We start from the raw sequence: 24,960 nt of genomic DNA on the forward strand, positions 1-24,960 counted from the left end.
TTGCCTAAATATTTTTAAGTAAATTTTTATCCTTTTATACATATATATACAAGTTTTTTATGCGACGTTGTCATCTTAAGATTTAAAAATCTAAAGAACCAATCGATTACCATTTGAGATTACGTCATATTTCAAATAATTTATCAAAGTTTAAAATATTTCTCATAGTTATTTACTGTTAAGAAATAAATTTGTCTAACTTTTACTATGATTAACAAATGTATATAATTTAAAATATTTTACGTTCCAGAACTACACAACATTACGCAAATTAATTATCAAGAAATTATCAAAGAAAAAACTTCTTTCAAAATATGCTGTTTGTCTTAATATACATATAAATAGTGAATGAGAATATATTTTTATTATTTTAAAGCAAACAGCATATTTTAAAGATTAATTGGGTGAATTATATTGTAATGAAAACTTTTTCGTGAGATTTTTACGACGTGTTTTGCAGTTACGGTAACGTGTGTTTTCACTCAAACTTATATATTACGAAATACAATTAGTTTATAATATAACAAACAGGACACTTAGCCCACAGGCAAAAAATACAATTGGTACTGATTTCTAGGATTATGTCGAGGAAGCTCTGAATAAAACTAATTTTTCGGATACAACTAAATTTTTTTATTTAAAATTTTACTTCACAGTCAAGTTTGCATGTAGCCAGTTGTTGTGAAGAAGTGATAGTCTTAATTGATCTTAAAAATTCAATCATTTTGCTATGGTGTGTTTTTTGATACCATCTCCAGGACGCTGCATATTCTATAATCACTCCCTTCACATACAATAAAATAATGTATAGGTTGCCGTTTGTCTTTGGATAACTACTAATCTAATCCGAAACTCCTATATTTTTTTTAAACTAATACTATTTCTGGTCTGATTTTTGCAGTCGCGTCTTCAAATTTTTTACCACAGTGACTTTTCACTACTAACCTTATATATATGTACATGTATATATAGGTTGTGTTATATTATGTATTCTATGTATATAGAGATGTGATTCAATTTTAAATAACACATCTTATTCATATAAAAAAAAACGTGTAAGATTTCAAATATTATGCCGTTATATAGAAACCAATTGATTTTACAGATATCTTTATGGAATGGACATATTAATTATAATAAAAAATTTACATTCTGCATTCCGCGATGTAATTCGTATTATAATTTAGTATTTAATTCTGTTGAACGGTTTTCGTCACCATCAATTTATTAATTTGCTTTGCAAATGTAAGCATTGTACACATTGCTGTTGTTTTGTTATGAATAATATACGTAAGTATTGAGAAATATTTGTTAAATGAAGGTAAAATAACAAAAACCAGCCGAATTTAAAAAATTATTTTGTCAAAAAAAATATTTAAATTCGTTAAACTCTGCAAGGATTTGTGTATGATATATATCAATGTAATATTTTAAAATATCTGTGAATATTCTATTTTTATATTTATTCAAATAAATATGATAACAAAATAAGTAAGTTTTGTGAAAAGATTTTTTCAAAATTAAAACAGTCATAACATTTCCATTGCATTGATTTTTAATCAGTGCGAAATATAGCATTTAATTATTTACATATTAATCAGCAAGTGTACTGAAAGGTTAAAAAAAAGTCAACGTTTTTTTTTAATATTACATAATATATAAAATACAACGTCAATATACGGACATTTTGAAAAAATCTCATTTCAATTTGGAATAGTTTCCGAACGTAACTGATTTCTTAAATACGTAAAAAGATGCGTTACGTTTTAAATAAAAATTCATAAGGTAAATAATAGTAACATTTTAAGTAAAGGAAATTCTAAACAACACATTTCTATTTGCCATATTTTCGATTGGTAAACTGAAAATAGATTCAGGTATTATTTGGATACGGATTAAAAAAACACAATTGTACTAAAATTAGAATTGACGAGAGAATGTTATGCCTAACTTAAATGTGACCCAGTTAAAATGAGGAATAAATAGTTGGATAAGATCAAAAAACTTAAAAAAAAAACTCAAGGGATATGTGAAAAATTTAAATATTGCTTATACAAATTGTAACGCCAAGAACTGAGATACAACAAAGTAATATATTTAAAGGACATTATAAAAAAATTACATTTTAATCTAATGCACTAGGTAACACAACTACCAAGTACTGATGTAAAAAAAATGAGAAATCAAAACTAACATTGTTTCAAGTACTAGAAAGATCAGGAAATTTCAGAACAAGTAGAAAATTTGGGAATATAAAACCCCGTACAGAAAAACATCGACAAGAAATTAATAATTCTAGTTACATTTACACATAAAACATAGCTGCTTTAGACAAATTTATTTCAACTTCCAATGTAATCTAAATTACAGTCAACACGACCATTTTTTTTAGATCCACTGTATACAAATAAATAGACTTCAAATGGCAAAATTCCTGAAATTCCCAAGTCGACCTACAAATTTGGCTGGAAAGAGATTAAATTTGTTTTAAGAGCAATTTTAATACATTAGTGATAACAAAGAAATCTTTGTATGTACGTACTACAATACAATGTCTGATTTCTTAATCGAAGGGAATTTTTTTTTTGACAACAACAACAAAGGAACTTAAAAAAAATGTTCCTTCAGATTGTATTCTTTTGTAAAAATTATATACCATGATCTCAATATATAACTTTAATAATGCTAAGAATAGAAAATTCAGAATTTACCGAAATTAAAGTATTTTATATATACATCATTCCAATGACTTCTCTCATACGTTAAACTATCAATTTTAACCAATTAAAAATCCCCATCAATGTATATAATTCTAGTAGAATAAAACTGATTGTATAGAGATCACGGCCAACGGAGCTCCTTAATGCTAAGCATTTAGTAAACATATTTAAATACAATTGATTTAATTACAATTTTTACATTGATTTAGTATTCACCCGGTATCTAACTATTTTTTCAAAGAACTTTATAAGATATTTACGCGTCTGTAATAGACAAAAAAATTATATCTTTATTACAAAAAAAGAATAAAAATACTATTGCTTTTTGAAAAAAAAAAAAAGGAAAATAAATTGCTTTTTTCAATACTATAATTCCCTGAGATATTCCTGAGACCAAAGATTCATTTGTCTATTATAAACGTAACAATCTATGATATCACGGAAGAAAAATCTTATAAACTAAGTTACAAATGTTTTCAATTCCAGAAATGTTGAGGAATTTTGTTGAAAATCATTCAACATATGTTAAAAAGTAATATTCAAGCGATAAATGGGTAAATATTCAATACTAAGTCTAACTTTGTTCGGCCCTTCCATCACTTCGAAAAGCCGATATTGATTTGGCCCGCAGTGATAAGGAGAAAGTCGTTCTACAGATTGCTCCGCGGAACCACGATACCAACAACCATCCCATGGTGTGGATACCTTATACTTGAGATAACTGTTTCACAAGGGAATGCTCGGTGAGAGCTGCTTTGTGTAAATGTCCATAAGTCAAGTCGGCATCACAACATACCAACAGCGGGACTCAGAATGTTTGCTCTGAAGTTGCGCGTCTTTTGTCACTTTCTTACCAAACAAAGCAAGTTCAGTCTTGTTCTTCAAGTTCAGCAGACTAGCCACAACCTCTGTGTAAAACGGGTTACATATAATATACATCGAATTACAAGCCATAATGTCTCTTCTCCCTGAAGATGATGAATGGCGGCTGTAACTATTCCGAGGCTTGTGATAAGCCCAGAGGAGTACGTTTTTTTAAGTGATCATCAATTAACTTTCGACACGGTCGCTCCACTGAATTATTGTATCTCACTCACCGCTTTGCCGCGTTCCTTTGAGAATAAATAATGTCATTAACAGATTGTGTCTGAACCGAGAGTACTTAGTAAAATAAAACCCACTTACTGTTATCCCACAGTTCCAGGACACTCTAGTATTATTTTGATACTTAAACACTGGAGTCTCCTGTGCCGTCCAAACGTCATAGGAGATTCCAGTGTCACATAGCCGATAAAGTCGAATTGCCGTACAGGAAACATTGTATACGAACAAAGCAAGGCTAAATTTCACCCCGCTCCGCGCTAACAATACTGCTACATAAAACAGAACTCGAACATGGATTATTGCTTCCATCCCTACGCTATGCACTATGATACCAAACTGGACTTCTTAATTTCGTTCTAAAACATGGTGGAGATTTACCAATGATCCTGTCTTCAAAGATGTTACTTGACCATTGTATTTGAGGAGAGGGTCTGCCTAGTTGTAAGTTTTCTAACACCCAAAAAAGGGTAATGTTCGGAGGAACTGAATGACATACTGCCAAAGGCCTTTTATCATCGGACGGCTCCCATCTTTAGATAGATAATACACGAGTGAAACCCCTCATATTGCAATAGGCTAAAGCGATAGCATTATTAGGCTTACGCTCCACCTGCTATTGCAGGCGGGACTTAAGTTTATTTCCTACCGACGTTGAAAAAAAAAGTAAAATTTTAAAAACAATTTACTAGCCACAACTTCAGTTTTTTAGTACACGTATTTTTACGTACACGCTTTTTCATAAATAAGAGTAAATATAATTGCATTAAACAAATATACTATAACTTAAAACATAACATTACAAATAAGGATTTGTTTTTGATCTATTGTAGAGAAATGTTCATATGTTAATAAATACAAAACAACTTTTGAATGTTTATAAGCATATGATCAGAGATAGTACAGATAATAAATATAGACCATATTTGTTTTTTATCAATTTATTATCTGTTATGTCAAAACTCAAATGTCATTATTGTCAATGTAATGCTCAGTTAGCACGTGGATAGTAGCTATTTTTGTTAACTATTTATTGAGACACAAATTGAATCGTAATTATTATGGCAACAGATGTAGATCAAAAAGTTAATTCCATCTTGGAAAATATAAAGAAAAGTTCCAATAACAACGATGAAAAAAGTTCGCAAGTTGAAGAAAATAAAGTTAAAAAACCTGTAAATAAAACAAAGAAGGCAAATGAAAATGAAATAAGAGGTGTACCAAAGTCAGGAAGATTTTGGAAGTCTAAGAAAGAAAAGTAGGTAGTAATCGCATGTTTAGCTAACCTATAAGTTATTTCAACCGTTATATGTGAACTAGTTATGTTTGATAAAGCTCGTCAGCATATTTTTTTATGTATTAAAAGATAACTGCAGTATTAATTTTGATATCCATAACATAGGATATATTTTTAAATCATGATTCAAAGTTACATCAATCATATTAATATAGGTACAGACATTTGTAATAGAAAGCAATTTTAAGTAATGATGAAATATTCCTGTTATATGATAAGATGGAGAAGTTAAGATTTAAATTCACATATATTTTCTCTAGATCTACTCTTTGCCTCTCATTTATAATGATCTTTCTAATTTTGAAACAATATCACGCTATATAATTTTATGACCGACAGTACAGACACAAATGTCCTCAAGACACACTAAGACTTCATATACACACACACACACTACCTAGGCGAATACGAAGTCGCAAATCATACTCGTCGCTCTGGCATTCTGCTGTCAGGGGGGGTCATACATTCTCATCACCCGATGCCATCCTCCCCTTCAACAACGTCCTAAGCAGAGTTATAAGTTTCATTGATAGTACACCCTTGGGACATTTGTATCCCCTGTCAGGCCTGATTTAAATGGATTGTCCCGGTGACAACTACAGACAAGTCGAAACTAAAAAAAACCTTATATAATTCCAGGTTTTCCAAAATAATCAAAACAAAAGGAATAAGACCTGATTATCAAAAGAAGGAAGCTTTACGAATAGAACTGAAGAGGACTAAGGATATATCTCATCAGATATTAGACCAGATTAAAGAAAAGGAAGAAGCAAGGAAGCAGAGACGTCGCGAGAACATTAAACGTGCCGAGGAAAACAAAAGAAAATCAGAAATAGTGCAGGTCATAACAAACACTAAGAAACTGAAGAGGATGAAGAAAAAGCAATTGCGGTTCATTGAAAAACGTGATATTAATGTTAACAAGGAGAACAAACAACAGAGCAGCGCAGAGAGTACAGTTGACAAATAAATGTTTCAATGATAGTATATATTTTGTTTTATACATACAAACCTTCTCTCCACACCGCCACGACCATGGGAAAATTATTAAAACAACCGACTGTCCATCTAATATTTTTATTAGGTATTACCATCACATACATATAAAAATATTAAATGCATTTTTTCATATATATGTGGGTAAGTAAAATGTCATGTGTCTGCTATATTTACATTACTTTTAAGGCATGAGATAAGTGATAGAAAACTTATACCAATTTACATTTTACATTTCACGGTTATGTACAGAATGATATGAAACGCGTTTTATTATAAATGAGAAATGAGCCGGTGACTTTTAGGAGATCTTACACAATTCATTCTTACATTTCCCGTAATGAGGATTCAAAATTAATTCGAGTTCGTGTCAAACTAATACAAAACTTCAATCATAAGCCTCGATAAAATTATATCACTTTTTGTATATAAAAAAAAATACTGCTCGTTAATAATTCAGAAATATATCAGAGACATAGGATACAAGTATAAAAATGATATTCAAAAGATATATAGCTACCAAAAAAAACACTCATATGCTTATCATCTAACATAAACTTCATTTATAAATTCAATTAACAACGTTAGGTAGCCTAGAAATCTAATTAGACAATTATTTACTTATATTAATCAAACACATAGAAATCTTTATGAAAACATCAGTCTAAGGCAGTGATAACAAAGTTTGATCATAAATTGAGTAAACCGTAGAACTATTCAATGTGACACAAGTTTACAAAGAAACGCTACAAAAACCTCCAAATGTTTGAACATTTTGAATATTCAAACACACGTATATATAAATTTATTTTCTTTAAACATTACCTTCGCACACAGCTCTGTCATTACTCATTTTTATTCATTTCGTTTTTTGTTTTTTTTTGTAAATCAAGTAGTTACAATACTAACAACGAATCGAAAACATCAGATTGATTTTAATGAGATTAGTATATTGCATAAACGATTTATATTTTCATCTAATAAGGTGCGCACAATACACATTGCTTGTTCGTCTGCCACATAAAATTTGTCAGATATTTTGGCACAGATGTGAAAGATCTCTATAGATTTATGTATATGTTAATATGACGTTGTGACCTGAACATTTGTATTGAAGTTTTTATTACATATTAATAGACATTATATTCTTTAATATCGTATAAATTGTGATATAAAATAACATACGGATCTCATTAATTTCTAGTTAAAGTTCCACACAAACTTTTTTCTCGTGTTGTATCATGATTATAATAATTTTTAATTATCAAGAAATATATATATATTTATATTTTTCAATCTCTGTGCACTGGTACAAGCCACCCTGTGTAAATTCGTGTGACAAAGAAAAAAAAGCTTTTACAAACTTAGACCGAACAAAGAAAAATTACATTAAAAAGCCCGGCTCTGATTCGGCCCATACATCTACAATAATATTGCGCAATATAGTTGGTTGTACAATATTATTAGCAGTGTAGGGATGATATTGAAGAATTGCGCAATGACTGAACAGAAGTTCGAGCGAGCTCAAACTTTATTGGGCAATAAGTATTTCTTGTACTGTGTAGAGTTGGTCTTGCGCAATATCTTTTCAGTTCACTGTTTCGAGCGGTCGTGATGGGTTCAGTCACGTGAATGGTTTGACAATCTTATCGGTAAACATTACTGAACGTTTGGATTCAAAGAGAGTATTCAATATTATTGCACAATAAAAATATTGTGCACAATTTTTGCACATGTATGGGCCGCCTAAAACAGCCATATTACAATACTGTACAATGAGTCACTTATATTGTTCTTGTGATAAATTTACGATACATTTGTGGACACTTAAAATAATGTGAGTATTTCAATTTACATGCCACGACGTCTATAATTTATTGAGCATACTTTGTTCATGCCCATATAAATATTATTTTCAAATCATTTAAACTTTACCTATGTACTTAATAGAAACTAAATATAAAAGTATAGTTTGAACAATCTCTCAGAGGAATACTATTCAGACAGACATACAAAAATGTTTTTTTTTTATTATTAAATACACCTTTCAGAAAGTTAGTCCGCGTCCGAGCGTGTCGTGGTTCAAACGTCGAAGTCGGCAGCGCTCTTCCCGGACGGTGGTATGAAAGGCTCGCTCCACATTCTCCTCAGATCTCCCTGGAAACATAATATTCATGTAATATATATGTATATGTTATATTATTTAATCATATATATTTATTTGACAAAAATGGTCTATATAAAAAGGTCGTATATATTTAGTCTTCTAACTAAAAAAAAAAAATATCAAAATTTGAAATTCGAACGGAATCCATCAAAAGTTTGTAAGTTTTTATTTAAAGTTCTATTCGACGACCCACATCAAGACATATTAATACAAAGGAATTTGGACACAGATCTCTGATAGTGATATTATATTACTTTTAACAATTTTATTAACTTTCCTGCCTGAACATTTTATTATAGAGATAATATGATTGAATTTAACTACGTCCATTTTGAAACCTTGTCATTATTCAGACTTTCTCTGTATCGAAGAACACCTTTTTTGCTACAATTAGCGCTAGACATACATCCGACTGACGATTACAACCAAAATACGAATGTCATCAGAGTTTTTGTCTTATTATTTGTACTTAATGGAGATTACAGACAGAAATAACATGGGACATAGTATGATTAATTACAAGTTACTTGTGTTCCAATTCAACTGGCACAGATTATATACATGTTTGATCAATTAAAAAAAAATTTGGCTGTTGCCTCTAAAATTATTTATTGATAAATCAAGGTCGAAATATCGGGAACCTAATAATGAGGAAAAAATAAAAATAAATAGGAAATGAACAATGGAAATCTTTGACTGCGTTCGATAACGGCTGTTTGGGAACACAACAAGTAATGATATCCACGGCATAGTGTTCGCACACGGCGAGACTCGCAATAAATTTGAAAAAAATAAAATCTGAACTGAATATCAGAATTTTTCTAAATTTATTATAGTTAACAGACAAAGAAAAATTATAACGGCGGCCGCGTCAGTTATTGTCAATAAAAAAAATTAAAGAAACATTAAATAAGTTTTGTTAAGGACGCGCAACATATTAAAAAATAAATGAACATCGCCGGGGCAACATCGTTGTATGGATAAGATATCATATAACAAGTAACGCCGCTGACTTCGCGGAACGAACACGTGGCCGTGTGAACCAGGAGATTCCTGATACCACACGAGCTATGGAATGGCATTGCTGTCCTAACATCGGGGCAATCATGTAGTCCTAGGTATAGGTTGTAAGTTTTAATATGTAATTCTTATTATAATACACATATAAGTAAGTTTCGTAGTTTTCCTGGAACCTCCGGTTGCCACCATACATAATTGTGTTATTTTGCTTTAATTATTATAATTATTTAGATAACAATGGTGGTTATTTAATTCTAACAAAATATAGTCATATATATATATATATATATATATATATATATATATATATATATATGACTATATTGTAGTATGTAGTTACTATCAAAATTTCTATTCAATACTTCAATATATTTTTAAAATAACAAATATATATATATATATATATATATACAGATGAAATAAAAATAGTCCATAGGCTACGGAACACACGTGAATGAATTAAGAAATTTTAATTCAAATTATTTTGTTTATAAAAATTACGAGAAAAATTGTAAAACTAATAGAAATGGCCGTCACCATGAAGTTTTTTTCTTAACCGAGTCCTTGAATTCTTAATGTTCCTCGATACAACCGTAAACATTTTTCTGTGTCTGAAGACAACACAGTATTTTGTTACCAGCACAAAGACTAAGTACTGTGTAAGTACTTTCAACACATGAACTTAGAGTGAGCATTAAAAATTAAGCCAAATCGAGCGAAAAAATATCCAAAATATGCAGAATATCTACCTTTTTATGCATAAATTACTGGACAATTGACATTTTTTATAAACTAAAAAAAAAACTTCCATTCAAAATTTACATATAGCTATTACATAACAAACATTATGTACCAATAAAAGTATATAAGCGTGTCAAACCTTAACATATGCCATTGTGAGGAGCGGGAGCAGCGTGAAGGGCACCAGGTAGAGTAGCGCCGGCTGAGCTGCCTTGAAAACCTCCGCGGATACGGTAGCAGTCAACAGGCCAAGGAAATAACCCAGCAACGAGCAATGGAAGTACGTCAGACGAGAGCCCTGGAAATATTAATACTGTGTACTCCTTACTTCTATTAATAATAATAATGAAGCCTTTTATTTCCTATAATATAACTATGCTTTTTTTTATTTCATTACTTAAATCTATGTTAGTGAAGTTTAGAACATAGTTAATTTTAATGTTAGCTTTTCCTTAAAATGTATACTATAGGAACCCCTCGTAAGGTACAGGTCTCCTCAAATTCTTTCCATTTTTTTCTATCACGTGGTATTTTTGTTGGTCTTTGCCGACCGTCTCTTCTAAGTCGTCCTTCCATCGTTTCTGTGATCCGCCGACCTTCCTTACTTCTATTACAAGTACAAATCCAGTAGATTTGATATCGTAAGACATCAGTCGCGGTGATCATATGTTAAAAAATATTTTTCAGTTAATTTATACAATTTAGTATGGTTTGAAAAAAAAAAAAATATATATATATATATACCGGATGATACTGTATGTAAGACAACTTCTTTGGTAAAATTAGATGCAAATTTAATATCGTTTCTGGACGCAACCTTTAGAGGAATTAAATTTTCACTTTTGTACGACGTATCTATTTTAAGGCATACTGTAAACAAACAAACCGGGGGGTAAATGCTAGTTATTCTTATATTTTTTTTCATACGCTATTAATTCTATAATGTTCTATAGATTGGCAAGGTTACGTTAGCAGTGACATGACATCAAACGCCCTATTTCAATCCTACATTGGCTTCCGAAGCTTCTAGAATGTCTGCTTAATCAAAAAATTATTCATGAATGTCCTGAATATTATTCAATTATGATAGTCGAAGAGCCATGAAAGTAGACCTCAGTCTCAGTGACCAGCATCATAACAGATAAAAGGTTTGTTGCCATTGAGATTACTGAACAGATTTTGATTAAACCTTACAATGACGTAGGTTAAACATAGGCTATAATTTAATCCGTTGCTCCCTGTAGTTGGTACGGGAGCATATTTTAACAGACCCCATGTAGTATGTAGTCACGTGACAGAAATTGTCCATGCCAGAAAATATGCATGATACATTTGTCCATCAAACAAACAGCGACGAGGAAGACGAAGTCACGGACAAAAACTAGTACATGCAATAAAATAACTTAACAATTAAAATTACAGCTCACCATTGACCTGGGACCGGGGACTTGTCCCATCTGACACACGAGCGTCGCCTTCTTGTAAGCATCGTAACGTAAGACGAAGCACAGCAACAATCCCGGCATCACGATGTCACCGAGACCTACAGTTACAGACATATATTTTATAAATATATATATATATATATATATATATATATATATATATATATATTTTATTCCTCACACTCAACAATATGCCACATAATTTTTAATGTAAAAATTACAGAGTATACGTAGACTGCTTTACGATTCGTAATTTTGGCTGAATGCAAAAAAAATAAATGAGAATACAAATTTTAAATAAGGTCGTCGATTTCGATCCCCAATATTTACGTCGCCTTTGTCTTTCTTTTATAAAGATAAATCAACTATGTATGCTTTTTATTTTATTTTATTTTATTTTATTTTTTAACAAAGTCATGAGAATTAGATCTGCTCTCTGTTTTGACATATTATAGCCGCCATTTTTTTATTGACACTATAGTTCGTTACAATAGAAATTAAAAATCTTGTAAACAAACATGATCAGCTGATATTGACAGAGACTTGTATATGCCCCTAGTGATGTGAAAGATACTTTAATCTTAATTGCTATTTTAGAGTATTTATTAAAAAAAAACTTTAATTTATTATAATAAATATATATAAATATATTATTTATTAATGAGCTTTTTTTAATGTGTTTAGAAATGCAGAACGAGTGGTTACAAATAGTAGATTTTTGCTTCCCAATAGCACTAAAATGGCGCACTCTAATTAATGAATGGTCACCAGCACTACTAAAATTTTACCTCAATGCCTTCCGACTGACTCTCAGATCAGAGTAATTTAGTAAGAAAGGGTAAAGTAACGAAAAATCTTGCTCTTTCTGTTGGGAGGCAGTTGGAACTGTTAAGTATTTGCTGGTGGGATGTAAGGTACTCTAGGTTAACGGTCGATACTCGAAGAGCCACAATAGGGTTTGTACTTTTTAGAGGTTTCTATCTATATTTGGTTCCACCTGCTAAATACCAGAAAAAATGCAATTTAACTTCTCAGTATTAGCTGATTTACATCACAGCCAGTCGGTTAAACATAAAGAAAATAACAAAAATATAGTGTTTGTTATAATCAGATCTTTTTAAATATTTGTCAGTTGGTTAAAGTTCAAATAATAATGATTATGAAAGAAAGTCGCGTTAGTCACACTATTTATAACTCGAAATCCGCCTTACGGGTGATGGTGAAAATTGGTGGAGAGATCGTATCCAGGTAAAGGACGTAGGATACTTTTCAAACGATCGGAAAAAAAATATATATAATCCAAAATTTTCTTATTTATTAGCTTTAAGGAGGAACAGAGTTCGACCGGTCAGCTATACATTTTGTGATTTGGAAAATAACCCAGACGAAGCCGTGGGCAAAACCCAGTTCATTATATATTTATCATGTACAACACTCACTTTGATGAGTAAAACATGATTCTGTCAGTTTGGCAAACGCAATAAACTTTCGTGTTCAAAATTATTTTATAAAATATACCATATATACACAGTTGTAATGATGAAAAGTTTGTTGAAAACATTGGCGGGTTCATTGAGATGTAATTATTATCAGGGCTGACATTCAATTGAACGTAAGAGCGGTGTAATCGTGGCCAATTGCTTTATTTACAAGATTGACAATATATATTGAAATGACCTTTAGACATAATCTGTTTACGTTTTTCTCAAATTGGTCGTTACCACACTGTTACGTGATGATGAAATGAATAAAAAATATATAATCTGTGGTATTACGAAACACGCTGCCAAAATGTTTGTTAATATCGAAACTTTGGTTTACCGGCTACGTACGTGTTATCATAAATAAATCATATTTTGTTATTACAGCTACAACACTATACATGATGTAAATTCTCTCTTTTGTCAACAGCACTCGCTAGCATTTTCACGTACGTGGATAATTTAATAATAATTTTATGAGAGTAGCTCTCAAAATGCTCAGCAGTACCTGTCAGTACCTGTCAGGTAGATCAGTACCAAGTGCTATAAATGTTCACCAAAATGATGATGTGGCTTGAAACATCTTGTTACCAAAAATGACTGAATTCTTTGCTAATAATATCTAATAACGTCTCAATACACGTGTTATATTTTTAAGAGTACATTTTAAAATTTTCTGTACTATTAAAGTGATATAAATACAACTATACCTTAATTCGTTATAAAAGATTATTGCATGATTGTCTTTGCCTCAATGGGCTTGATTGAGTACTGTCTGACTGGCCACTGTAGTAGGAATGATTGAGATATTTACAGAGAATGTTTTTTTTTTACAACCGTCTACAGTATGTAGAAATCATCAAAGGCGCATACAAAATTACAACACGAGAAACAAAATTAAATGTTATCAATTTATAATATTATAATAAATTTGGAACGATTGTCACTTGATACGTCCTTAGTGGTCCTTAAAAGATCGTATGTGCTTAAATAAGTATGACTTACGATCTGAATCATTACAGGACACAGTAGGCAATGCATGGCTTTTTTAATTTATCTGCATATTTTGTTAAAATAACAAATCCCTAAATAACCCTTATTATTTACATTAGGTTGCGAAAAAAACTTATTTCATTTTCAACAATCAAATTCGTTTTCAATATAAAGAACAACAAACGCATACCGCAGATACAGAGTAAATATAAATATACTATATTGGACCCGTTACTAATATTTCACTCCAACTTACTCCAGCGGAATATAAAATATATTCATGCAATAAACAAAAAAAAAATCTGCCCAATTAGTGAAAACCACAGATAATTAATCTATTATACAGATAACGAATTCATACAGCGAAATGACCGTCCGTCCATTTTATATATGGCAAGTCGAGGTCTCTGCCAATGAAATAATTAAGAACGTATTGAATGTAATAATTACCTGTGAAAAATGGTTACTAACTTTGATCAGTCAGAAAAGCAATATATCTATTATATCTATTATATATATATATATATATATATATATATATATATATATATATATATATATATATATATATATATATATATATATATATATATATATATATATATAATGTTTCTTATATATATGTTGAAATTTTTCTTACAGAACCCTTTATACTTATAGAGAGAGAGAGAGAGAGAGAGAGAGAGAGAGGGAGAGTTTCATTTTCCTTATCTCATGTATATGAATGTAATAGAAGGAAAATGTATTTAAATATCCATTTGTTGAATTTCAATGTAATGGTGACTTCAGATTCATGGAATAATCCGTTAGTATGTTTTGTGAAAAGATTTTTTTTTCACTATATGTTAAAAATTCTATTTTATCAGAATGTCGTATGTTAAGACATCTGAAGAGTGCGGAAAAATATTAGGTTACTAACATTTTTTATTTGTTTAGTGTAAACCAATTTATCCTTTATTTCATCAATAAGCAAATATAAAGAATTAAGTGAACCACATATTATTTAATGAAAATACATTAATGTTTATGAAATCATTATAAAAATTCTGTTTATATTTTTTGTACATATCTTTTTTTTTATTAGTACCACGAGGTTACCTCCTTACATATAAAATGTTTTTCATCCCATTAAATTATCCGTCATAACAGGAAATGATACATTAGTAAGCAATTTATTATTTAACGTCTGTTATATTCAACACTCGAATCACCCTTGATTGAACTGTTGTTCAATAATACGTATCCTGTAGTCCCCACACTAATGCTTATCATCTCGTAACACAATTTGTCGTGTATAAACAGCTTGTTTCTAACGCACAAGATATATTTATCCCAAGACGCATCCGATGATATTACGACGAATGAAAGAAAAAATATTAAAAAATATGATAAAATAAAGCCCTCTCGTTCCTTTTAGTCTCATTGGAATATTTTTAACAAAAGTTAAATTGAAATGGTAATTTATTTGGAAAAACTTCTTTGAATATATATATTTTCTACTATATCTATGTATAATGAGATCTAAGACTTTCACGAGTTTTATTCATTTAAATGAAACTAATATATTTTCGGATATACTACGCGGATTTTATTATTTTAAAACTACACATCTCGTCTGCCCGTGATCACGGTTGCTGCAAAGTAACCGAAACGTCGGGATTATGTAGTTTTATAATAATAAAATCCGCGTAGTATATCCGAAAATATATTAGTTTCGTTTAAATATATCTATGTATTTTCACTATTACACTACTCTAATGATCCACTTGCCAGCGTCGTAACTGTGTCTCGCTCATTACGGTTTCAACGAGAAATTTAAACCACCAGTTAACTGTTTCGTTGCTAGTATTCTTATTTTTTTTATCTTGTCCTTTAATTTCAGATCCCATAAGCTACTTTATATTCGCCTCTGCGTGGTTTGTATTTCGTTTCAGGTTTTGGGCGTGAGAACTGATGAAGGTATCAATAGAAAATAGGATATTTTTAGACAGATATATAAAACAATTGAAGTCATTGAAGGAAGTTTTTACGAGACATATCTAAATACACAATCAAACTAAATTAATCTAACCCGATCATAGAGCAGCTGAAGTCAGCTGATAGCAATTTTATTTACACTAGTTCGTAACTCAGAAACCTGAAAGTGCTTTTGCGTAATTGATAAAGCATATCCATTGTCATAACTTTACTAAACAATTTCATGACTTCGCTTAAATTTATTAATACACGCGACGAGTTACTTATCCGCAGATTTATTTGTGTTTAGCAATCTCGTGTGCATCAAGTAGCAGTCGCGTAGCCCCCTATATTACCACGACCATACTTAAGATGAGTAGTATCAGCGAAGTACTATACATTATATATATCGGCGACATCATTAATTATTATAAAAACTTATTTTAAAGGAGAATAGAACTATGTATGAATTTTGGCATAAATATGACAGCAGAGTTCAAGGAGTGCGAACCATTGAATAATGTTAATATGAAGAACCTTCGAGAAATACGACATATTTTGAAGAATATAAAAAAATTAATTTTGGCATAACACGTAACGTACTGCAGTGACATTAGTGACGTCACTCTCTTTTAAAACAACGAATTTGTGTTAAGCCCGATACATACACTTGGGTATTTGCACGAAAATGATTTTAGATTAGCATGAAAATAAAGTTCAGATAACAAATACTTGGATACACGTAAAACATCTAAGTGAGATTAAAATTTAATTTTTACAAATAATTTTTTAAATAAATAAAAGTGGTCCAATATGATATAAAAATCACGTAATGTGATTGGTGTGACGTCATCGTGCATATTATTGTCGCTTTTATAAGAACATTCTGTGAGAGGATCGGCGCGAACAAATTTGCATGGAATATGCACTATGACGTCACATACGCAAGAGGGAGCTAGCTACCTATTCGTTTAAATTTTTATTTTTTTTATTGTTAAACAGGTTAAATGTCTAAAACATAACTATTTAATGGATTTTAAAGGTCATGAAAATACCAAATTCCTTTAACTGACCGAGCATAGAGAAGTGTCCCTGGTGATGCATTGAAGGGAAGACTAGTTTGGCGGGCAGAGAGAGTTTTGGAGCGTCTCTCATAGCACCGCCGAGCTGAAGACGCCTGGCTACCACGTTCATAGGATTCTCAGCCGGTCTGCAATCATTAATACACTTCATGTCAACTTATACACTAATAGCTTTCATTTTATTTGCCGTTTTATGATTTTTGTGTGTATATATATATAGAGTTGTTTACGAGATTTGCAATGGATCTTTCATATATAAATATCATGCAGAATTTGACGATGTTATCGACATATTTAAAAATGGAATAAAATGTTATAAAAAATTATTATAAAAATTTTTTTTGCAAGAATACAATCCTTAGCAATTTTATTAAGGGTGGATTGCTAACTAACATTTGAAATATGAATGCTTAGCCAATTTTATATACTGCAGATTTTAATGAGACATAATATTAGTAGAATTTTATAACTCAGAAATAATTCCATACTATACCAGGATAGACTGTGATCTGGTTTTTTTTTTAAAGCAATTTGAAATTTCGTAATTAAATCGTCAGTTTCATACAAAGCTTACAACCTCGCAGAGCATTTTATTTGATATAATACATTTTTATTGTTACGACACAAACACATATTCAGAGCTGGTTAGTAACTGGCACGAGTACTAAGCAGTAACACTTGCATATTAATACGCATTGCAAAAACTTTCATTTATACATACATCCATACTAATATTATAAATGCGAAAGTAACTCTGTCTGTCTGTTACTCAATCACGCCTAAACTACTGAAACAATTTGCACGAAATTTGGTATGGAGATGTTTTGATATCTGAGAAAGGACATAGGCTACTTTTTACCCCGGGAAAATGACGCATTCCCATGGGAACATTCAGGCGGGCCGATCGCTTTTACTCCTAAACTACTGAACAGATTTAAATGAAATTTGGTTAGGAGATAGTTTGAGACTCAAGAAAGGACATGAGTTACTTTTGACCGCGGGAAAATAACGCATTCCCATGGGAAAAATTACTTTTCTGGCCAAGGAAGGAAAAACAAAAACCATCGAATATAAAAATGTATTGCAGTAAACTATCTTCTTCTTAAAATGTATTAACCTAACCTAAACTATGACAATCACACTCAGTATGGTCTCATCCCATCTCGGCACAATTCAAACATACGTACATAAAAGTACAGCTCAGGTTTTTACATACTACTATACAAAAATACTATCCAATGCGGACGAAGTCACGGGTAAAAGCTATATATAACTAATCCTAAAATTTACGCGGACGAAGTCGCGGGCAAAAACTAGTATGTACATATATAAAAAAAAATGAACTTAAAATATCGCCGGTTTTGATAAACATATGAAGTTATATATATATTATGATAAAAATTCGCAGGTCTGCAAAATAAGTACGATTGCACTAGAGTAAATACATCACATGAATATACGCTGCCAGCTCCATGCTTAAAAACAAAAAAATAAAGCAAAAAAAATATTAATGATTGTGGAATAAAAAGCAAATCGGAAATATTCGTTTAATCTTATTGTAAAAACAAATAGTTAAATTAAAATTCAAATAGAATATGATTGTAAACTCAATCGATACGTGCATGACTCGACCCAGCATGAATATTGAAATAAATAATTGAAAACAGAGTGAAATATGCATCGATACAAATGTGTTTCGTGCTTGCATATGGATATTGAAAAAAAATAAATTGGAAATGCAAAATAGAAAAATCATTCGCAAGATCAGTATCAGAACCTGCATGAAGATTGATTTTTTTCTTTAATGAAAATACATAATGCATAGACACAAGCAGGAATCGAACCTGCATGAATATTGAAAAACGTTTCAGGAAAATATTTAATGAAAAAATCATCGACACGAGCGGATTTCGAAGTTGCGTGCATGAAGATTGATTTTTTTCTTTAATGAAATTACATAATGTATAGACACAAGCAGGAATCGAACCTGCATGAATATTGAAAAACGTTTCAGGAAAATATTTAATGAAAAAATCATCGACACGAGCGGATTTCGAAGTTGCGTGCATGAAGATTGATTTTTTTTCTTTAATGAAATTACATAATGTATAGACACAAGCAGGAATCGAACCTGCATGAATATTGAAAAACGTTTCAGGAAAATATTTAATGAAAAATCATCGACACGAGCGGATTTCAAAGTTGCATGCATAAAGATTGATTTTTTTTTTCTTTAATGAAAATTCATAATGCATAGACACAAGCAGGAATCGAACCTGCATGAATATTGAAATTTTATTAATGAAAATGTATGAAGTCAAATAAATGGCTACCAGCGGGCTTCGAATGTATCAATATTGAAAAAATTAAATTTAAAATATGAAAAATGCCTTTTAAACCCTGAAATATTTCGCTTGTAAATGATAAACGATGTCAAAATTTAAATCTAGCTATTACATATTAAGGAAATAGATAATTTCTTAATTTCGCAATATCAAGCCATAGCTTCCCGATGGGCTGTATAACTATATGATTACCATAGACAGAATTAAAGTTGTTTTTTTTTTTCAACAAATCGCTAGATAAATATAAAACGGTCGCATTTTTACTATATTTCAGGTCAAAAGATAAATATTTCGCAAAATTTGCTACTGTTAATCACATCTTGTTTTATTCAAGGCCACTAAATATTCTTTCCTTGCTACTTTACATTGTCTATGGTGTGCGCTCAGTATAAATCTATGTTCAATCGCTTCCGATGTCTCATGTAAAGTTTCAATCGCTTAGCAATATATTCTAATGCGTTGTTATTAGTAATTATTGAATATTCGCAGATTAAATTGTATAAAAATATAACAAACTCGCAGAATTCTTATATTTATGGGTAAATGGCATAAGTGATGTGGTGAAAATCCATAGACTTTTAGCGGTTAGTAGAAATTCACATATATTAAACGCCAATAGTAATATAATTTTTTTTTTTCACAAAACGTATGAACCAGATATTTCTACATATCACTTAATATTGGATAATACTGTATCATTTTCGCTAATGTACTTCGTTATCAATGATCCAACAAAAGTCACAGACTATTTCACACTTAATTTGATAATAAAAAACTATTTCTTACATCTATTTTGAGATATATATCATAATATTAAAAATATTTATGGCCAGTTATAATCACCTAGTGGCAACCTTCACCATGACGTTGGTGGTGAATATGTAGGAGGAGAAAAACACCCAGAACACGTCGTACAAGAGGAGACCGGTGAGGAGCAACGTGGACACCTTCAGAGACGGCAGACGGATGAGAGCGATGAAGGTCACACACAGGCCCATACCCATAGCTGAAAGATCAATTACATTCAAATTAGTTGTATATAATCTATGGTAGGTAGGTACATTACTATCAAATTAATTATAATCTGTGGTATGTAACTTCACCTTCACTAATAATTTTTCAAGCAAGATATCCTGAATATCATATTATTCATGGACTTATTTTATAGCGATAGCTACAAGAGCCTGTGGTTAAAATGTTCGAGAACATTCCTATGTCATCTACTTAAGAGCCTCACCATAATGATAACAAATTTGAAGAACGCGTGTATGGATGTTTGTAACACTATTACGCATGAACTATTCAACCGATTTTGATGAGACTTTCCAGTGATATAGCTCTTGATGTCAGAATAATATACAGTCAAAAACTTATTTCTTAAATCTCCATACAATACTAGATATAAAACTTATACTACGTAAGTCACAACGGACGGACAACGCTGACGGTATAACAAAACTAGTCTTATTCTGTATATCGGCGGGCAAGAGCTAGTGTAAATATAAACACGTCGTCATATCAACATACAGGAGCTAAGTTATAACGAGGCTGAGTTAGTACTAAAATTAGTACTAGTGATGAATACTGCATAATAAAACGCATCTCACCGTCCATGAGCAGCCAGTGGCCTGTGAGTACCCACACTGCTACTATAGCGGCTGCCAGTAGGGCTGCGGCCAGTTCGGGGGCGGAGTACCGTCCGCAGCGCGCAGCCCCCGCCCCCACCACGCCGCCCGCTACGTACTGGCAGAGCGGCGTCAATAGAAACGCCAGCGCCGCGCATGCTATAACTGAAAGAGAATATGATTTTTGAGATATGTATATGATAATGAAAAAAGCAATGAATTAATTTATATACATATATATATTTATACTGCTAACCGACTGGACCAATTTCAATGATTTTTTGTACGCATTTGTATGATGATTGTATGACGTCACAGATGGTTTAGATTCCCAACTCAGCCGGGCAGATGGCGCTGCAGTCCGTATCTAGATTATTTAAAATGAAATGTCTGCAACTTAGCCTACATTACTATATGTATTATTGTTTCAAAACTTTACACATTTCTGTCTGACCTCAACTCCGTTCACGCGGACGGAGTGGCGGTCAAAAACTAGTGTTTCTATAGTTTCCAACAGTTTAGATCGTCTCGTTAGACTGAAACTGCAACGAATGTGGGAACACGTAAAAATTATTGGTGACTCAGTCTATAACAATACAGATAATGTATTGAATTATCATTTCTTACTATGTAAGATCCCAGTTACAACAAAATTAATACATGTAATTATATTTTAAAAGCGTTTTATAAAAATCCTAATCCAGGGTTACAAGTCCATATTTTTATATATAGTCGACAAAACTTCAGTGTGTTTCCAAATGTACCTCCTGATATGTATACTTTAAACAGGAGAGAATTATATAATTGCCATTAAAAATAAGAATTTCTCTAAGTTTCTCAAAGATCTTTTTGAATATACATATATATATAGACCACGTTCAAAAACAATTCTTGTAGAAAAACGCAAGAAAAGCAAGAAGTGTAGTCACAGTTGATATCAAATTTGTTGCTATCATTTTTTTTATAATGTAAACCGTTACTTATAATAGAATTCCAACAAACAATTTTGTTTGTAACAAATGTAGTGCTGGTTCAAATACCATAATAATATAACTTACTGGCTGTGCATATAGCGACTAGGGTCTGCATGGAATCGAAGAAGAAGAACATTATCAGCAACGCCACAGACGAACCGAGAGGGAAGCACAGAGCCTGCATAGTACTCAGGGTCTGGACATCTGGAAGTACGCCATAATAATTTACTCATCTACTACTGCCTACTCATGTACTTACACTAATATTCGCTATTTGATTTACACTTTGACGTCACGGTCGTGACGTCAGCAATTGTTCGCAGTCATCTCCGATATCCAGTCACATGTGAATAGGTAACGTACTAATAAAATGTTTCCAAATCAACCGATTATGTAAAAATAATTATTGACTACATTATTTTTTTAAATAAACGATATAAAGAACGTGTATAAGCGATGGCACGATAGCTCAAATATCAAAGCGACTGGGACGACGTATCACGAAGTCGCAGATTCGAATCCTGTTAAAGGTTCATGAATTCTATACAATTAAGTCTAATATGAAATAGATAAATAAATATTTATATAACCTTTTTTCTATTATAATACTTACCTGTTCTATATTTAAATCACTCACTATTATTAGCCGAGGATGTAGATGAAGTCTCCCTCTCGGCTCGTTCGCGCGCTTCCCTCTCCATATTAAGAGACCGGAAACTGCCGTAAACTATCAGCAACATTGAGATCAAACAAGCTGACACCCTGTTGATATTCATTACAATTCATTACACTACTTATTTCAAACAATTGAAAATAAAATCAAAATAATATTAAAAAAAAAAACTCTGTTTTTGACAATTTCTGTCATAAATAATACCACAATCTTTTCATTGACAAAAACAAATAGTCAGCTAACAGTTTTTTGATTTCGGAATTCCTATCAGCAGCCACAAAAGTCATTACATACAATCAAATAAACAAACTTACTTAGATGAATCCATAATTGAGTAAGCCCATTTATATTCTTGGTATTCCATGTTAGCACCGACTTGTGCCATTTTCGATACAATACCTCAAAAAGTAATAATTTTTTTAGCACTGAAACAAACAGTTTACTTTAATTGAATATAATTAATTTTGGTAACAAAATGTATAGTCTGAATTTTGTTTGAACTACAAAAGACAGTGTACACACATTGATCAATTAATAACAGAATCCGATCTCATAACAAGAAATAAAAGATTTGCTTATAAAATAAGCATGATCTACAATGTTTGGTGAAACCCGACTTTACATATACAATACAATTCCACTCCTTAACATAACAGTGATACTAGCTTTAGCCAGCGGTTATGTCTATTATGAAAAATATCTCTATGCTTGTTAACTTTTATGAAAAATTTATCATCCAAACAAATTACCGTAAATATATATCTATATAAAGTAAAACGAATTTTCTTAAAGCTAATAAAAAAAAACTAGCAATGAAATTGGATATTCATAGACATTTACTTGAAATACACACATTCTCATTATTATTATCTTTGTGTTTAAAATTGTTTAAATCTTCTATGTGGTGAATTTTATATATATATATATTGATTTCTGTTACATTATGTATTTTAATTGCTACCCAGGTTACTCTATTACTGATAGAATTATTATTATTACAAATAATTTAATACTTGTACTATAATTTAAATTTTGTTATCAATATTAATACTAATTTCATTACGTACGGTTAAATCTTTTACAGCTATAAATTGTTAAAATATCTGAAAGTCAGATATAAAGACAGATATAGTTAAAATTGTATCTAAGTATTCATTTGTAACAATAATTCTATGAATAAGTCTATTTTCAGCAAGACAATGCTAGATAATAGCATAAAATTATCTAGCTTCAACATTGACAACAAAACTACTCGAACTAGAATCGAAATATAAATACGACAGGCAAATGTTATATTTGCAAGACGTTTATAAGACAAGTAGGTCACTTGTTTAAATTGTACTATTATGTTGTCCTTATAAAATTAAATGATTTGAATTGTTATGTTGACGGAAGCACTGATATCCAAGAGCTATTTTGGTACACAAAAAGAAAACAGTCTTCAAAATAAGTAGAGCACGAATAAATGACCATATTAAAGTGAAAGGGATCCCAGAATCTAAATGACAAAAGATTATATTAACTACAAAATGCTTTAAAGTAATATACAAATATTAATAGGATACGTTAGCGTAAGTCTAGGGATAATTGCGAGATGAAAATACAAAGCAAATCATTACGGAAGCAAAAATACAAAACATGTCATACTAACCACGGACGGCAGCCGTCCCTCAGTTTAAATATTTTCAACCCCTAAATGCCATTCTTTTATTAGTTATTTATCTGTTATTCTTCTTACATTAAAATAATATATTGAAGAACAATATTAAAAAAATTACAACAAGGCTTCAAAGCTTGTCGACCAACACTGTAAATCGACACTCGACAGCCATAGTTTTGACCGCAGGGCAAAGGTTTCACCAATCAGCCACAGATAAAATATATATGAAAAAACTTATACTTCAACGAATTTAATGAGTATAAGATATTTATTTAAGTATTTAGAATTTTTTAAATATTAGTCAAATTAAATTAATTAATTACTAGATTTTTATAATTTCTCAAAATCTTGTTTAAAAATTTTCTTCTTGTTATTACTTCTTTTAAAAAAGGTTTAATAAAATAAAATACTTAAATTTTTATATTCTAAAAAATTGCAACAAAAAGTAATCTTCTAATTCCAGCACAAAGTTTAACAGTAAACAAGTTGTTCTTAGTTTCATTTCGTTAATTTTGACACACCATATTTGTGTTATAGGAACTAGGAATTGTCAATTGTCATTGGAAATTCAAAAATAAAATCGTCTTCGTAAATTTTATTACTTATAACCTCTTATAACAACTAACACTTATATATTAAGAAATATAAGTTTTCATAATGAAATTATCTAGCATTTTGTTTCGC

At 30.8% G+C, this 24,960-nt stretch overlaps 2 protein-coding genes across 2 annotated transcripts; one reads left to right on the top strand and one right to left on the bottom strand.

The window, feature by feature from the left end:
- The first annotated feature begins 4,797 nt into the window (after window positions 1-4,797).
- On the top strand, window positions 4,798-6,105 carry LOC116777434 (coiled-coil domain-containing protein 86). The gene is made up of 2 exons (XM_032670973.2): window positions 4,798-5,079; window positions 5,758-6,105. The coding sequence occupies exons 1-2, from the start codon at window positions 4,883-4,885 to the stop codon at window positions 6,086-6,088; spliced, it is 528 nt and encodes a 175-aa protein (XP_032526864.2). The 5' UTR covers window positions 4,798-4,882; the 3' UTR covers window positions 6,089-6,105.
- Window positions 6,106-6,179: 74 nt separating this feature from the next.
- On the bottom strand, window positions 6,180-24,461 carry LOC116777350 (signal peptide peptidase-like 3). Its single transcript, XM_032670850.2, has 10 exons — window positions 24,268-24,461; window positions 22,931-23,041; window positions 22,581-22,705; window positions 22,028-22,147; window positions 20,952-21,134; window positions 20,188-20,350; window positions 16,991-17,127; window positions 11,470-11,585; window positions 10,182-10,340; window positions 6,180-8,271 (listed from the first exon to the last, which is right to left on the bottom strand). Exons 2-10 carry the CDS (start codon window positions 22,999-23,001, stop codon window positions 8,197-8,199), a joined length of 1,149 nt encoding a protein of 382 aa, XP_032526741.1. The 5' UTR covers window positions 23,002-23,041; window positions 24,268-24,461; the 3' UTR covers window positions 6,180-8,196.
- Between the last annotated feature and the right edge of the window lie 499 nt (window positions 24,462-24,960).

The sequence above is a fragment of the Danaus plexippus genome, chromosome Z (genome assembly GCF_018135715.1).
Source record: "Danaus plexippus chromosome Z, MEX_DaPlex, whole genome shotgun sequence".
In the NCBI taxonomy this organism is placed as follows: Eukaryota; Metazoa; Arthropoda; class Insecta; order Lepidoptera; family Nymphalidae; genus Danaus; species Danaus plexippus.

Coding starts and splice junctions, on each gene's coding strand:
- LOC116777434 (XM_032670973.2), top strand. CDS start 4,883: ATGGCAACAGATGTAGATCAAAAAGTTAATTCCATCTTGGAAAATATA. Junction 5,080..5,757: donor TGGAAGTCTAAGAAAGAAAA/GTAGGTAGTAAT, acceptor ATATAATTCCAG/GTTTTCCAAAATAATCAAAA.
- LOC116777350 (XM_032670850.2), bottom strand. CDS start 23,001: ATGGCACAAGTCGGTGCTAACATGGAATACCAAGAATATAAATGGGCT. Junction 11,586..16,990: donor GGGACACTTCTCTATGCTCG/GTCAGTTAAAGG, acceptor CTGTAACTGTAG/GTCTCGGTGACATCGTGATG. Junction 8,272..10,181: donor TCACAATGGCATATGTTAAG/GTTTGACACGCT, acceptor TTATGTTTCCAG/GGAGATCTGAGGAGAATGTG.